Genomic DNA, 17,976 nt, shown 5'->3' on the forward strand with positions numbered 1-17,976 from the left:
GCCATTTCACACCGGTTACACCATTACCTGGGCTCTGGTCAAACCCAGTGCTCTATGTAAGGAATAGGATGCCATTTGGGACAGAGTCATGTCACTGTCTACTTACTGTCATTCATTGGTTGTGACACTTTGGCATTTCATACATAGCGAAGTATCTGATTGTTGGATGAGTAGTTTTATCTGTAGACTGACATGGTTGTATAACTGGGATGTTCCTGTCATTGGTGTCAGTGGGAGTTCAGCCATTCTGACCAATATGATTATTCTGCATTCTGGAAGACTGAAACAGGCTTCCTTCAAGAATTCCCCTGTATTTAGCGCCATCCATCATTCCTTCAATTCTGACCAGTTTCCCAGTCCCTGCCGACTAAAAAACATCCCCACAGCATGATGCTGCCACCACCATGCTTCACTGTGGGGATGGTGTTCTCGGGGTGATGAGAGTTGTTGGGTTTGCGCCAGACATAGCGTTTTCCTTGATTGCCAAAAAGTTAAATTTTAGTCTCATCTGACCAGAGTACCTTCTTCCATATGTTTGGGGAGTCTCCCACATGCCTTTTGGCGAACACCAAACGTGTTCGTTTATTTTTTCTTTAAGCAATGATTTTTTTCTGGCCACTCTTCCGTAAAGCCCAGCTCTGTGGAGTGTATGGCTTAAAGTGGTCCTATGGACAAATACTCCAATCTCCGCTGTGGAGCTTTGCAGCTCCTTCAGGGTTATCTTTGGTCTCTTTGTTGCCTCTCTGATTAATGCCCACCTTGCCTGGTCCGTGAGTTTTGGTGGGTGGCCCTCTCTTGGCAGGTTGGTTGTGGTGCCATATTCATTCCATTTTTTAATAATGGATTTAATGGTACTCTGTGGGATGTTCAAAGTTTCAGATATTTTTTTATAACCCAACCCTGATCTGTACTTCTCCACAGCTTTGTCCCTGACCTGTTTGGAGAGCTCCTTGGTCTTCATGTTGCCGCTTGCTTGGTGGTGCCCCTTGCTTAGTTGTGTTGCAGACTCTGGGGCCTTTCAAAACAGGTGTGTATATATAGTGAGATCATGTGACACTTAGATTGCACACAGGTGGACTTTATTTAACTAATTATGTGACTTCTGAAGGTAATTGGTTGCACCAGATCTTATTTAGGGGCTTCATAGCAAAGGGGGTGAATACATTAGCACGCACCACTTTTCCGTTATTTATTTTGTAGAATTATTTTGAAACAAGTTATATTTCACCAATTTGGACTATTTTGTGTATGTCCATTACATGAAATCCAAATAAAAATCAATTTAAATTACAGGTTGTAATGCAACAAAATAGGAAAAACGCCAAGGGGAGTGAATACTTTTGCAAGGCACTGTATCTAATCCTTTTGAATGTGAACTCTGATCAAAGAGTAGGATTCAATATTCTTCTAGGTATTCTGTCTATCTACAGGGAAGAATTACCTTTGGTAGTGTAAGCATTTCACTATAAGTATTTTCGTTGATAACTATGTGAATGAAAAAATGGCAAAATTGTATGATAAAATAGTAGTCTTTGTGAACAATAATGAAATCTTTAGAAATCTTCAGAAAATGGTATGATCCGGGTGAAAAGATGTACGGTATGGTGAGTGTACTTCACTGGCATTGTCTTTGCATAAATAAGATTAATGAAGACAGATTTGTGGCGTAGTGAAATAAAAAAAATACAATGGTATTAAATCAATTACATTAATTATTATTTATATTTTGTATCTTCATTTCATTCAACATTATAGACAGCCTTGTAATACTCAAGTCAATGAACACTTCTTAATTTAAAATAATAGTAATGATCAATAACATTTGTACTAGTGTTAGGTCATTTTATTGCGTTCACCTCCCTATAACCTCATCTCGGGGCTGCGAATCACTCAAAGACCTGTTTTATCCACCACCCACCATCCACCCAGGATTAGATTACAATCTAGATTAGGCTCGTTCCTTCTGGAAATATGGAGGGCACAAGCAGATTAGTCTTACTGCCAGGAGATCAGGGGGAAATTACCTTATTATTCTGTTATTGTTTATAACTGCACATCGTAATCTGACGGATCGACAAAGTGGCTCGTGGGGTATGTGCTAATTATTATAGATCTGGTCTAACTGGTGATGATGTTTTTGGGATATGTTGAAGATGTCTGAGGGGAAGGCAGTGAATGAGCGTTATCACTGGGTATTGTTGTTGTTTCAACCTCACCACGCACCTCCCTCAGCCCCCGCCCCAGGCCTCTCATCTCGTGACTGCTGACACGGCCACTTGCGGATTAAAGAGCCAGCCATGCCTCAGCCACACGACCAACAGCTGAAGACAGAAGCTGAAGGGGGGCACATTTAGGAGATCTGGGGGGTTGGAGTAGGTGAGTTAGGGGAGTGGAAGAGAGGGATGGGGGGGGGCAGGGAGTAGTTTAGGATGGGGATGAGGGGTGGGAGGGGGTGGGGGGATAGCAGGTGTCAAGCCACTGGCCAACTGGGATTACCTCCTCTGTACCCCCCTCCCAAACCTCTTCTCCCTCTTCAAAGACCCCCCTCCATACCCCCCTCCCAAACCTCCTCTCCCCCTTCAAAGACCCCCCTCCATACCCCCCTCCCAAACCTCCTCTCCCCCTTCAAAGACCCCCCTCCATACCCCCCTCCCAAACCTCCTCTCCCCCTTCAAAGACCCCCCTCCATACCCCACTCCCAAACATCCTCTCCCCCTCATAGACCACCCCCCCACCATCTGCTGAGAGAACCATCATTATCAGAATGAGAAAATCAATTGCTTAAGTAAATATCACAGGCATGTAAGCTCATTTCACCAAGTAAATTAAACATTGGGATGACTTAGCTTAAAGACCATTTACTGCTGACCGAGAAGGAGAAGGCTTATTACAGAGGAGGATGTTGCTAGTGTTATTACAGGGTCTGGGATGTGAAGAGGTGTGCTGCTAGTGTTATTACAGGGTCTGGGATGTGAAGAGGTGTGCTGCAAGTGTTATTACAGGGTCTGGGATGTGAAGAGGTGTACTGCTAGTGTTATTACAGGGTCTGGGCTGTGAAGAGGTGTGCTGCTAGTGTTATTACAGGGTCTGGGATGTGAAGAGGTGTGCTGCTAGTGTTATTACAGGGTCTGAGATGTGAAGAGGTGTACTGCTAGTGTTATAACAGGGTCTGGGATGTGAAGAGGTGTACTGCTAGTGTTATAACAGGGTCTGGGATGTGAAGAGGTGTACTGCTAGTGTTATTACAGGGTCTGGGATGTGAAGAGGTGTACTGCTAGTGTTATTACAGGGTCTGGGATGTGAAGAGGTGTACTGCTAGTGTTATTACAGGGTCTGGGATGTGAAGAGGTGTACTGCTAGTGTTATTACAGGATCTGGGATGTGAAGAGGTGTGCTGCTAGTGTTATTACAGGGTCTGGGCTGTGAAGAGGTGTACTGCTAGTGTTATTACAGGGTCTGGGATGTGAAGAGGTGTGCTGCTAGTGTTATTACAGGGTCTGGGATGTGAAGAGGTGTACTGCTAGTGTTATTACAGGGTCTGGGATGTGAAGAGGTGTGCTGCTAGTGTTATTACAGGGTCTGGGATGTGAAGAGGTGTGCTGCTAGTGTTATTACAGGGTCTGGGATGTGAAGAGGTGTACTGCTAGTGTTATTACAGGGTCTGGGATGTGAAGAGGTGTGTTGCTAGTGTTGTTACAGGGTCTGGGATGTGAAGAGGTGTGCTGCTAGTGTTATAACAGGGTCTGGGATGTGAAGAGGTGTACTGCTAGTGTTATTACAGGGTCTGGGAAACAGAATAAACTGTTGGTATGTTGAACGGTATGAAATTGGTTGAAAACGTACTGTCATGCAGACGAACCAGTTTCTATCCAGTTCAGTACAATATAATCAATATTTAATGTATTCAATAAACATTGTGGCACTTATAAACAGACAGCCAATGATGGTGTAGTCTGATTGTCCAGGACACAGGTGTTCCTTAAAGAGTCACAGTAACGCTTGGAACTAGCATCCCGCCCAGCCCAATGTACCATCCCACAGCTTATGAACCAGTAAATAGCATCCCGCCCAGCCCAATGTACCATACCACAGCTAATAACCAGTAACAAGGCATCCTGCCCAATGTGTCCATATGACTGATAAACCAGTATCTTATGAACCAGTAAATAGCATCCCGCCCAGCCCAATGTACCATACCACAGCTTATAACCAGTAACAAGGCATCCTGCCCAGCCCAATGTGTCCATATGACTGATAAACCAGTATCTTATGAACCAGTAAATAGCATCCCGCCCAGCCCAATGTACCATACCACAGCTTATAACCACTAACAAGGCATCCTGCCCAATGTGTCCATATGACTGATAAACCAGTATCTTATGAACCAGTAAATAGCATCCTGCCCAGCCCAATGTACCATACCACAGCTTATAACCTGTTCACAAGGCATCCTGCCCAATGTGTCCATATGACTGATAAACCAGTATCTTATGAACCAGTAAATAGCATCCCGCCCAGCCCAATGTACCATACCACAGCTTATAACCAGTAACAAGGCATCCTGCCCAATGTGTCCATATGACTGATAAACCAGTATCTTATGAACCAGTAAATAGCATCCCGCCCAGCCCAATGTACCATACCACAGCTTATAACCAGTAACAAGGCATCCTGCCCAATGTGTCCATATGACTGATAAACCAGTATCTTATGAACCAGTAAATAGCATCCTGCCCAATGTGTCCATATGACTGATAAACCAGTATCTTATGAACCAGTAAATAGCATCCCGCCCAGAATGCGGACCAGTAGTTTACAGCAGATGTCTTTCTGGAACAGAACGTCTCTTTTTACTAATTCATCGTATTTCATCTAATCGGCTTGTCCTAATTAAAATGATACCCTTTCTTTTGGGTGAATATTAGCTTGATATTATTCAATTCTCAAACCCTTTTAGTTGTTAATCGTTAATCCCAAGGCAAATTAATTAATTTTGCCCCCCCAAAAAATATGCTTACTGCGAAATAACATCTCTACTTTGTGGTGTAACAGTCAAGATAACCCACTTACACTCACTGGTGTTGTCCTTTTCTGTGTAAACGGATTGGGGGACAACGATATTGGCATCCCTTAGACATAACAGATTCGGGGTGGTGGTTAAGTATTGCCTGGCCCCAGATCTGTTTGTGCTTTCTAATGTGACAATGACCATAGGAGTTGGCAAGATATTGAAAACAGATCTATGCCTGTTGTGACGCTGAAGAGAGAGAGAGAGGCGTCGGTCCAGGATTAGCATGTCAGTGAGTGAAAATCTACGAGCATGCTGGATGGACAGACAGAGCTGGCTGTGGGTCTTAACGGTGACAAACACACACACACACACTCACACACTTGGGCCATGGCACACTTCTACAGGGGGATGATAAGACAATGGGTAGGACTTTTGTCACCTGCGGGGGACGTGATGCCGCCTCTGGCCGGGTCACACACTCCCAAAACTCTGTGACACGTGAAACACATGCACCTGCAGACACACACTCTACCGGACCAACAACTCATACTTTAAGCGCCTTCAGATGACGATCGTGTCATGTCAGTGATTTGGGGGCTCAGCAGACTCTGGTACATTGCGTATGTTGATATTTTTGTTTGGTGAGTCCCAGATAAATAGTTGAGATTTCAGACGTATTATAACTAATAAGCTCTTGATTTTCTGTTTGCGTGTTACACTGTAATTGCAATAGAGATTGAACAATAGAGGATTAACATTAATGCTAATTTGTCATAAAGTCATTTCAATGCCAGAGTAATGTCCATCACATCACTGACAGAAGTACGTAGGACATAACGTTTTACAATGTCTTGTCAATTCTCCAGTCATTGTACCACTCTATCAGTGACGAACCAGGACTCTGCCGATTCGTGCCAAACCAATTTAACCACAAAACCAATCCAGCATAAACCAATTCACCATAGCAGTGAGGCTAGTGGCCGTGCATCGAGCCCTCACACACCAGCCCTGGCTTACTCTAGCCGTCCCAGGCCAGCGGAGAGTTGGTAGGCCAGTGGTAGCCAGGCATGGCTACGTAATGAGGAACTTACCTGGGCTGTCACCTGAGCTGTCCCTCTCCCCACGAGGCCGTCCGGGCCGGGCTCCTGTGACCCTGCTCCTTATGTTATCTCCCATTGTAACCTGGCTGTAATAACCTCTCTCATGATGTTATCTCCCATTGTAACCTGCCTGTTATAGCCTCTCTCATGATGTTATCTCCCATTGTAACCTGGCTGTTATAGCCTCGCTTTCATGATGGATGATGTTCCTGTCTGATTACAGCGGGACAAAACACCCAGAGATCACCTTTCTACAGTACAGCCAATAGGCCAAGTCCTCCAGCTCTCATCTACTCTGCCAGGGGGCCAAGTCCTCCAGGTCAATCCACTCTGCCAGGGGACCAAGTCCTCCAGCTCTCATCCACTCTGCAAGGGGGCCAAGTCCTCCAGGTCAATCCACTCTGCCAGGGGACCAAGTCCTCCAGGTCAATCCACTCTGCCAGGGGACCAAGTCCTCCAGGTCAATCCACTCTGCCAGGGGACCAAGTCCTCCAGGTCAATCCACTCTGCCAGGGGACCAAGTCCCCCAGCTCTCACCCACTGCCAGGGGGCCAAGTCCTCCAGCTCCCATTCACTCTGCCAGGGGACCAGGTCCCATCCACTCTGCCAGGGGGCCAAGTCAGTCCTACCCCTCTGCCAGAGGCAGAATAATAATAATAAGAAGAATACATTTTAGTTGCCCATGGCCCCTGCTACAGGGCTATGATTGGAAACTCACTTAAATACACTATTTTGTCAACGTGGCCAAAACATAATGGAAGCGTTTTTTTTTTATAGGTGACTGATCATGGATTATCGAGGAAGACACACTCATCGAAAGGTGTCTCTTTCAGATATGAGCTAAGTTTATTTAGAAATATACGTAATCGATTGATCGACTAAATGGAAAGAGTCTCCATTACAAGGAAATCAGCCCAGAAAGCCACTATCTATATCATGTGACCCCTGACGAGATACAGACAGAGAGCACCACTAGATGGGAATAGGCCAGTTCTATATGGTGCGAGCTGAGGCAAAACCCACAGGAAGGAAAAACACAGAGTATAAATGATTCAAAAACAGTCTCCTCTGCCTGAGATCAGGTCACTGTCCTGCCTTGTATAAATCAGATTGGTAACCTGTGCTCTTTTTACCTGAGACACTGAGTCCCATCTCTCTATGCCCCCGGTGAGGACAGACGGGTCATTATCCATGCCACGGGGGACAAAGACGAGCCGGCACCCGATTCCCCCCTCTGCCCCCCGTCGCCAGGCCGGCATCTGGTTACAGCCGCGACGACACACGGCAACCCCGGGACGTTGCCGGGGCCCGGGTTCATCTCTGACCTCGGCGAGCGGTAGGTCGCTCACCAAATCACATTAAAGTTTCAGAGGGCCCAAAGGTCCCAGTCAGCAGTGTTAACAGCACCATTGTCCCCCCAGTCCTCCCGGCTCAAAGGACCAGTGTAACGTGGCACCTGTATGCCCCCCTCACTGCCACCCCCCTGGGTCTCACAGATACAGTAACCCTGCCTGCACTCAGAGGGGGTTTGTGTGTGTTCACCTGGCATTCTAGCAGGGGATACATTGTATTTTTCCTCAAAAATAGCTATAAAATATTTTTGTTTCAATTCCATTTTTGTTGTCAATGAGGTGAAAAGAGAATGAAGTGCTTGTGTTGAGACTGAGACTGAGCAGTTAGTGATGTTGTGTCGGGAGGACAGTTCAGTGCATGCTTTAACAGGATCTGATCAGGCTCTGTCTGGTCTGGCTCAGATCAGATGAGGGGATTTAAAGGTGTATCACATTAAACCTGCTCCTCTCTCATGTAATCAGAAGAGCACAGAGACGAGGTAAAAGGTATTTCACTGTACTGTACCATTAATATGAGCACATCCTCCTACACCCAACTGTAAATCTGACTAGAGCACATCTGAGACTGCAGGACACTATTATGGTTTTAGTTTGCCATTGAAATATGTCTACAACACATTCGCTATCATTTTTTTGTTGTTTCCCAATCGGGTTGCTTTACCAAACTAGATTTTATTGTATTCTGGAAAATGACAAAATATCCGATTTTTTCCCTCAGGTGGTGGGCATAATTAAGAAAAATGTCCCCTCTCTTTAAGAGAGCACATTATTTGTCTACTTGGGCTGTGTTTACACAGGCAGCCCAATTCTGATATTTTGCCCAATTATGGGCAAAAATAAATGATCTGATTGGTCAAAGAATATATCAGAATTGGGCTGCCTGTGTAAACAAAGCTTTAGAGCGTAATCAGAATGTTGCAATCGCTTCTGTTTGGTTGCCTCAACAGGTTGCAACAGATATTTAGCGGCACTATCCATAAAGATCACACCATGGACATCTGTGATATAAAGTCTGTAAATCTCTAAGACCCTAGGGTTAACTACTGTTGACTGTTCCAATGGGAGATAATGCTATGATTATTGCTGTGGTTTTCTTTTTCAATAGCATGAAAACAAACTGTATTTTAACCAAACAAAAGAACACCTGCTCCAGATATTGTGCCATCACAGCAAAGGCTATTTTTTTTGTAACAGTGGATGATTTATACAGTGGAAACATTCAGTTTACAATCGTAGTTGTGGGGTTGCAAACAGTATTGGAAAATAATACTACAAACAATGAATACGAAATCAAGCAGCTATCAGGTCACACGGCTCCGAAAAACAAACGTGGAGCACAGATCCATGACACTCCATTCTGCTTTCAACTACCATTCCTCAACATATCATGTGTTGGCTCAAATACTATTTTGTCTAGTAATCTATGTAGAAAATATTTGGTCCTTTATTGTGGTATGTGTAAGCTTTCAATAAGATAGGCTAATAAAAAAAAAACGGTGATCACAAAACCTGAAACACACAATATACCTCAATTCACAGAGGACTCGGAAGATGTGTAATAGTTATTGAAAACAGTCTGGTGATTCATCATCAGGTAAAAACAGATATACTCAAAGGTGATTTACGTGAATTAAATATGCCTAGTGATTCCACATTTTGCTAAACAGTAAAGGAGTTAAAATAATTTGAAGACTGCGTACGATTATTGCAATATACTTGCAAAATGAATACTTGCAAAATAAGATTAGCCTATTTATGTTCTATAACACTACCGCAACGCTATGCCCTCCGCCATAGGCTATGGGGCAGATCGCTGTCAGTCCCACTAAATTCAATCCAATGCATGTCAAAAGTTTTAGATTTAACTCTGTGCTGTCATCTAGTGGTAAAGTGTCTACCTACACGCTCACACTGCACGCCCACCAGTGGAATTGTAAACAGGCCCTATATAATGTTGTCTCATGCACTTACATATTATATAATGTGATAGGCTACAACATTACAATATGATACAAAACTAAGTTAATGTATTAAAACGACAATTTATTCATTGATTTTAATGGCTATGCCAATAATGTATTTTGGTGGGTAATGTGTCCATAGGATTTCTTGTGCCCATAGGACACAATGTCCTACCCAAGAATATAAATAACCAATGTTTGTTGAATGATTTATTATGAAGGCTCATTTAAAGAAGGTCCAATTCACTAGAGAAAAACACAACGGTGAATACACAACGGTGAATGGCAGCCTTACACCTTTATGATAAAGTATAATAATTTGTTAAAACATTCCACGCTGTCCTCAACAAATACATAATAGTGATCTTGATGAGCTTGAATATTTTGTCCATCTTTTGCTCGGACCATCCTTTCATTATTTGACGTGACGTAAAGCGTCCGTCCGTATGACGGCGCGTCTCTTTGTTGGTCCACAGCGGCAGCTGCGCTCATGTTGATGTAGCTAGCTACTCTCTTCACGGAAATATTTCGTCTCTTGTTTCATTGCGGCCTGTACACATTCTCGTATCTAGCGTTTGTATCATACCTTGTCACGATATCAAATTAACCGAGTAATGGACTCAGACGAGGGGTACAATTATGAATTCGACGAGGAGGAAGAGGAATGCAGCGAAGACAGCGCTGAGGAGGATCCCGAAGACGACACCCTGGAAGTGGAGTTGGATGACCCTGTTGTGGCCGGTGGAGAGCGAGATGAATGTGGGGAGACCGGGGGCAGTGGACTAGGGCCCGGTCAAGACGAGGAGGACTATCGGTTCGAGGTTCTGACTGCTGAACAAATCCTTCAGCATATGGTCGAGTGTATCAGGGAGGTCAATGATGTCATCCAGGTGAGGTGAAGGAAAGGCCGAGGATGTTGGGTCTCGGTAGGCCGCAACTTGTAAAACGTAAACAGCTAGTTAGTTACCAAGTTAGTTTACTGCCCACCACAAACAATCGTAGGTAACGGTAAGCCTCAACGCCTGTTAGCTTGTTTGCTAGCTAACGTTAGCTAGTTAGCTAGCTACAAACTAACGCTAGTAACGTTACCTTAGCTTAGGTACTGTAGCTAAGTTACTCCGACTTCCAATTTAAGAAACTACTGTAGCTAACAAGCTAGCTAATTTAACGTTATCTGTCTAGGGAAGCTGCCAATTTCAGTTTGGTCAACTAACGTTAGCTAGTTAGCTAACGTTAACTAGTTCAAACGTTAGCTAACGAACCAATAACGTATGTCTCTTGAATGACTAGGGCGCCTGGCTCAGCAAGATAAGCGAGTTGTCAGCTCTGCCAAGATGCTGACCCAACTAACTACAGTAAAGATTTAGTGAAAATAACAGTAAGACACATCCAGACAACCTAGCTAGTTTGGCTAGTCATCTTTGTCATTCCCTTGTTAGACAAGTTAGCTACCTGATATCTATTACAACACTGCTATCAACGTATTCAGCCATTTCTCTACTTTTATGGCACCAACATGGCGAAGTAGCTACAGAGCAATCTAGTTTACGTGAAATCCTACCAGCCCCCTATGTCCATAGTTTCACCTGGATTATAGCTAGCCACCTAGCTAGCTATCTTACTTTCCACTGTGTCTGATTTTGAGGCCTGTGCGCCTGAAACAACATGGCCGAACCTTGATTCCCACTTCTGTCAGCCAGTGAGTTTGTCTGCAATGAATTGCAGATTTTTATGATTCCTATTATTAGACACACATTTTGAACAATAATAGCCTAGATCTTATTTGTCGTATGACTTACATGACCGTACTGCTAGTTACCGTTTAGTGTTGTCTAATCCTATGCTAAATAGCTATGTAGGTGGCTGTCTTTTTTAAAAGTTGTGAAGTTTCCCGAGGCCAAATAAATTTGTATTTTGCCTCCTAATTTTTGCTACTCTTCTCTAGAACCCTGCAACGATAACAAGAATACTTCTTAGTCACTTCAACTGGGACAAAGAGAAACTGATGGAAAGGTTAGTTGTGACATTGGCTCTTGTATGATTTGTTGTGAACTCATTGTAAAACAGGGTCATCTTCTTGGCAGTATTTCTACCATCATTCTGTCAGTTAGGAGGTCTGTTGAATGGCCATGGTCTGGTATTAAATATACATAAGAATAGACTGCATTACACTAGGAAATTGAATTGATCTGGCACAGGGTTAGCCTTTGTCTTGGTGCTTTAGTTTGGCTGTGATTTATTGCCTTTGTAAGTAACCATTTGCTATAGCATTACCTAAAGATGCTCCTGTTGTAGCACAGGAGGTTGGTGACACCTTAATTGGGGAGGACGGGGCTCGTGGTAATGGCTGGAGCAGAATCAGTGGAATGGTAGCAAATACGTCACACGTTTGATGCCGTTCCATTCGCTCCATTCCAGCCATTATTATGAGCCGTCCTCCCCTCGGCAGCCTCCACTGTATTGTAGTGCATAAAACACCTCTCAATAAAGTAGCTTGTTTCCCAGCCAGTGATGACATTTCCCCTCTCGCTAGGTATTTTGATGGGAACCTTGACAAATTGTTCTCGGAATGCCATGTCATCAACCCCAGCAAGAAGTCGAGGACACGGCTGATGAACACGAGGTCCTCTGCTCAGGACCTTCCCTGTCAGATCTGCTACCTGAACTACCCAAACTCGGTCAGTACCCTACTCTGAACCCTAGCCCATACCTGCAGGTTCTAGTAGTGTAGCTCTGAACTACCCAAACTCAGTCAGTGTCCTACTCTGAAGGGGGAGATGCACAACCCCTATCCACTAGGCAGTAGTGTACATCTGAAAGGATCAGGACCAGTCAGATCTCCTACCTGAACTACCCAAACTCGGTCAGTACCCTACTCTGAACCCTAGCCCCCATACCTGCAGGTTCTAGTAGTGTAGCTCTGAACTACCCAAACTCGGTCAGTACCCTACTCTGAACCCTAGCCCCCATACCTGCAGGTTCTAGTAGTGTAGCTCTGAACTACCCAAACTCGGTCAGTACCCTACTCTGAACCCTAGCCCCCATACCTGCAGGTTCTAGTAGTGTAGCTCTGAACTACCCAAACTCAGTCAGTGTCCTACTCTGAACCCTAGCCCATACCTGCAGGTTCTAGTAGTGTAGCTCTGAACTACCCAAACTCGGTCCGTATCCTGCTCCGAACCCTAGCCCATACCTGCAGGTTCTAGTAGTGTAGCTCTGAACTACCCAAACTCAGTCAGTATCCTGCTCTGAGGGGAAGACACAACCCCTAGGCATGAAGGGAAACACTTAACTCCTAGCCCCTACCCACTAGACACTGGTGTAGATCTGAAAAGATCAGGACATGCTCGGGCTGGGAATTGCCAGGGACCACACGATACAATATTATCACATTTTTTACATTTTTTTTACATTTTTAGTCATTTAGCAGACGCTCTTATCCAGAGCGACTTACAGGAGCAATTAGGGTTAAGTGCCTTGCTCAAGGGCACATCGACAGATTTTTCACCTAGTCGGCTCGGGGATTAGAACCAGCGACCTTTCGGTTACTGGCACAACGCTCTTACCCACTAAGCTACCTGCCGCCCTCACCATACTTAGATACTGATACGTTATGTATTGCGATTCGATACTGCGATTTTATTGCTATTTCATGTTCCTAACATATTGCTCACTATATGTCTGCTGCAGAGAGACGAGAGCATGAGAAAATGATTTTTGATCAGTCATGGAAATAAAAGTGCTGAAAACACGTTGGCTCACTATTTTTTAAAATAAGATGGAGAACAAGCTATAGGATGAAAAATACCAGAGGTTTGGGCAGGTACAGCCGACTAGCGCTAGCAAATGCTACCTAGCAAAAAAAATATGTATGTAGTCAAAGTATCAATTATAATATTGCGATATGTAACTATCGATTCCCCATCACTAGGACATTCCTTGTCAGTTCTTCTACCTGAACTACCCAAACTCGGTCAGTACTCTGAAGGGAAACACACAACCCCTACACCCTATCCACTAGCCAGTAGTGTACATCTGAAAGGATCAGGACATGCCCTGTCACAACTACCCAAACTCGGTCACTATTCCCGAAAGAAGAGAGACGACCCCTAACCCTTACCCACTAGAGTAGGAAATATTGGGGACAGGTATTAACACTGTGGCTTTGCTGCACTTTGACCTCCTCCTCAGGTCTCCACCAGTGTCTAGGGTATATCTGTCAACCTCCTCAGGTCTCCACCAGTGTTTAGGGGGTATTTCTGTCAACCTCCTCAGGTCTCCACCAGTGTCTATGGGGGGTATTTCTGTCAACCTCCTCAGGTCTCCACCAGTGTCTAGGGTATTTCTGTCAACTTCCTCAGGTCTCCACCAGTGTCTAGGGTATTTCTGTCAACGTCCTCAGGTCTCCACCAGTGTCTAGGGTATTTCTGTCAACTTCCTCAGGTCTCCACCAGTGTCTAGGGTATTTCTGTCAACCTCCTCAGGTCTCCACCAGTGCCTATGGGGGGTATTTCTGTCAACGTCCTCAGGTCTCCACCAGTGCCTATGGGGGGTATTTATGTCAACGTCCTCAGGTCTCCACCAGTGCCTATGGGGGGTATTTCTGGGCTGTAGTTTAGTCCCCCTAGATTGAGATCACAAAGTAGCCTTGACATGATTTGGCAATAAATCCCCCTTGTACAGGCTGACAATGTTGCCCTAAGCAAGTGTATTGGTACCAAGCCTCAGCAGAAGATGTAGTGGAATAGTGTAATGGTACCAAGCCTCAGCAGAAGATGTAGTGGAATAGTGTATTGGTACCAAGCCTCAGCAGAAGATGTAGTGGAATAGTGTATTGGTACCAAGCCTCAGCAGAAGATGTAGTGTAATAGTGTATTGGTACCAAGCCTCAGCAGAAGATGTAGTGGAATAGTGTATTGGTACCAAGCCTCAGCAGAAGATGTAGTGTAATAGTGTATTGGTACCAAGCCTCAGCAGAAGATGTAGTGGAATAGTGTATTGGTACCAAGCCTCAGCAGAAGATGTAGTGGAATAGTGTATTGGTACCAAGCCTCAGCAGAAGATGTAGTGTAATAGTGTAATGGTACCAAGCCTCAGCAGAAGATGTAGTGTAATAGTGTATTGGTACCAAGCCTCAGCAGAAGATGTAGTGTAATAGTGTATTGGTACCAAGCCTCAGCAGAATATGTAGTGTAATAGTGTATTGGTACCAAGCCTCAGCAGAAGATGTAGTGTAATAGTGTATTGGTACCAAGCCTCAGCAGAAGATGTAGTGGAATCGCTACATGACTGAAACATTGTCTTCCTCCCCCACAGTACTTCACTGGCCTGGAGTGTGGACACAAGTTCTGCATGCAGTGTTGGGGGGACTACTTGACTACCAAAATCATCGAGGAGGGGATGGGGCAGGTAGGCGCCACAAACACCTTTTTTGCTTAACCAGGAAAAATACCCTTAAGGTAAGAAACCCTTAGTGGGCGGGGCCTGGCAAGAGGTCAGCAGGAAGTAGTCAAGAAAGCAATGCAATAGCACAGACAAAACAGTAAAATAATTACCTGTGTGTATCATCACAATGGACTCAGGAAAAGCAATCAATGGGCTTTTGTTGAGATGTGTAAAATCTCACCATGTTTACTTTCTCTTTCTTTAAAAAAAGACTATTTCCTGCCCTGCTCACAGCTGTGATATATTGGTGGACGACAACACAGTCATGTAAGTGTCACGTCGCTGTCGCTTTGCCTCCCACAGCAGGTAGCCTAGCCGTTAGCGCGCTGGGCCAGGAACTGAAAGGTCGCTGGTTCCAATATCCGCGCCGGCAAGATGAAAAATCTGTCTGTGGCCTTGAGCAAGGCACTTAACCCTAATTTGTTTCCAGGGGCTCTGTACTACTATGGCTGACCCTGTAGAACAACACGTTTCACTGCACCTATCCGGTCTGACAATAAAGCATTTTTTATTATTGTTAAGTTTCAACATGTTCTACACTGTGCTAGTTCTACACTGTGCTAGTTCTACACTGTGCTAGTTCTACACTGTGCTAGTTCTACACTGTGCTAGGTCTACACTGTGCTAGGTCTACACTGTGCTAGTTCTACACCAGGGTTGCCCAACCCTGTTCCTGGAGAGCTACCCTCCTGTAGGTTTTTGCTCCAACCCCAGGTGTTACTAACCTGATTCATCTTTATCAAACTGCTTGCAAAAACCTACAGGTCTGTAGCTCTCCAGTAACAGGGTTGGGCAGTCCTGCTCTACACACTGCTTGTTCTGTGAGAGTTAAAGGAGAAACGGAGTAGCACTAGAGTTTCTGAATCTAAATCTAATAGCTGGTTTTGTATTTGTCCAAATCCACTCCCTGAATTTGCTTTTGAAAAGCTGTTCTTTTCCTGTAGGAGACTAATCACAGAATCCAAGGTCAAGCTGAAGTACCAACACTTGATTACCAATAGTTTTGTAGAGGTAAGATGTGTCATGTTCTTCATTGATCAAATATACAGCAAATGTTATATCAAGATGATGTCTGTACAAAACAATGAAGCAATTTTACACGTGGGCCTAGTTGTGAAAATATCAAATGCGTTCTTCAGATGTCATTAGATGAGCTTGCTTGTTTGGGAAAAGAGGGTTATGGCGTGTGTTCCTTCTGCTAGTATCAGCTTCTCATCTTCCTGACTCCTCTCCTCTCGTCCTCAGTGCAATCGACTGTTAAAATGGTGCCCAGCGCCAGACTGCCATCACGTAGTCAAAGTCCAGTACCCAGATGCCAAGCCTGTGAGATGCACATGTGGCCGTCAGTTCTGGTAAGAGACAGCCACACTATGACTACATTCCCTGTTTATTGGTTTGGTTGTGTATCACACATTCTCTGGCATGCAGAGGGCATCTAACGCCAATAATTACACAGAGACGTCTTGATTATTAACACACTGTAAAAGGATTGCAACCAAGATCTCTCAGAACGCATGATGATATCTCTCTTGCAATTGTCACACAAAGGGAATCTTAAAAATGCATTGATATTTGGTTACATGTGGATCCTTATTTCTACCCAATCATTGCAGCTTCAATTGTGGTGAGAACTGGCATGATCCCGTCAAGTGTAAGGTATGTCACAACGGAGTCTAAATTCAACCCTCCCTCCCTCCCTGTCAGTGGTAGTGTGATAGTGGTTGGCCCTGTCCACAAAAACAACCCCATATACAGTGGGGAAAAAAAGTATTTAGTCAGCCACCAATTGTGCAAGTTCTCCCACTTAAAAAGATGAGAGGCCTGTAATTTTCATCATAGGTACACGTCAACTATGACAGACAAATTGAGATTTTTTTTCTCCAGAAAATCACATTGTAGGATTTTTTATGAATTTATTTGCAAATTATGGTGGAAAATAAGTATTTGGTCACCTACAAACAAGCAAGATTTCTGGCTCTCACAGACCTGTAACTTCTTCTTTAAGATGATCCTCTGTCCTCCACTCGTTACCTGTATTAATGGCACCTGTTTGAACTTGTTATCAGTATAAAAGACACCTGTCCACAACCTCAAACAGTCACACTCCAAACTCCACTATGGCCAAGACCAAAGAGCTGTCAAAGGACACCAGAAACAAAATTGTAGACCTGCACCAGGCTGGGAAGACTGAATCTGCAATAGGTAAGCAGCTTGGTTTGAAGAAATCAACTGTGGGAGCAATTTTTAGGAAATGGAAGACATACAAGACCACTGATAATCTCCCTCGATCTGGGGCTCCACGCAAGATCTCACCCCGTGGGGTCAAAATGATCACAAGAACGGTGAGCAAAAATCCCAGAACCACACGGGGGGACCTAGTGAATGACCTGCAGAGAGCTGGGACCAAAGTAACAAAGCCTACCATCAGTAACACACTAAGCCGCCAGGGACTCAAATCCTGCAGTGCCAGACGTGTCCCCCTGCTTAAGCCAGTACATGTCCAGGCCTGTCTGAAGTTTGCTAGAGTGCATTTGGATGATCCAGAAGAGGATTGGGAGAATGTCATATGGTCAGATGAAACCAAAATATAACTTTTTGGTAAAAACTCAACTCGTCGTGTTTGGAGGACAAAGAATGCTGAGTTGCATCCAAAGAACACCATACCTACTGTGAAGCATGGGGGTGGAAACATCATGCTTTGGGGCTGTTTTTCTGCAAAGGGACCAGGAAGACTGATCCGTGTAAAGGAAAGAATGAATGGGGCCATGTATCGTGAGATTTTGAGTGAAAACCTCCTTCCATCAGCAAGGGCATTGAAGATTAAACGTGGCTGGGTCTTTCAGCATGACAATGATCCCAAACACACCGCCCGGGCAACGAAGGAGTGGCTTCGTAAGAAGCATTTCAAGGTCCTGGAGTGGCCTAGCCAGTCTCCAGATCTCAACCCCAGAGAAAATCTTTGGAGGGAGTTGAAAGTCCGTGTTGCCCAGCGACAGCCCCAAAACATCATTGCTCTAGAGGAGATCTGCATGGTGGAATGGGCCAAAATACCAGCAACAGTGTGTGAAAACCTTGTGAAGACTTACAGAAAACGTTTGACCTGTGTC

The 17,976-nt window shown here is 44.5% G+C and overlaps 1 protein-coding gene across 1 annotated transcript; it reads left to right on the forward strand.

Moving 5' to 3' along the window:
• Positions 1–9,878: 9,878 nt before the first annotated feature.
• On the forward strand, positions 9,879–16,546 carry LOC311126845 (E3 ubiquitin-protein ligase arih1-like; the record flags this gene model as incomplete). Its single annotated transcript, XM_084200824.1, has 8 exons — positions 9,879–10,314; positions 11,370–11,437; positions 11,958–12,102; positions 14,741–14,833; positions 15,081–15,136; positions 15,814–15,880; positions 16,115–16,221; positions 16,483–16,546. Exons 1-8 carry the CDS (start codon positions 10,039–10,041, stop codon positions 16,544–16,546), a joined length of 876 nt encoding a protein of 291 aa, XP_084056950.1. The 5' UTR covers positions 9,879–10,038.
• Positions 16,547–17,976: the final 1,430 nt, after the last annotated feature.

This window comes from Coregonus lavaretus (genome assembly GCF_964263955.1).
Source record: "Coregonus lavaretus genome assembly, contig: HAP1_SCAFFOLD_376, whole genome shotgun sequence".
Classification (NCBI taxonomy): Eukaryota; Metazoa; Chordata; class Actinopteri; order Salmoniformes; family Salmonidae; genus Coregonus; species Coregonus lavaretus.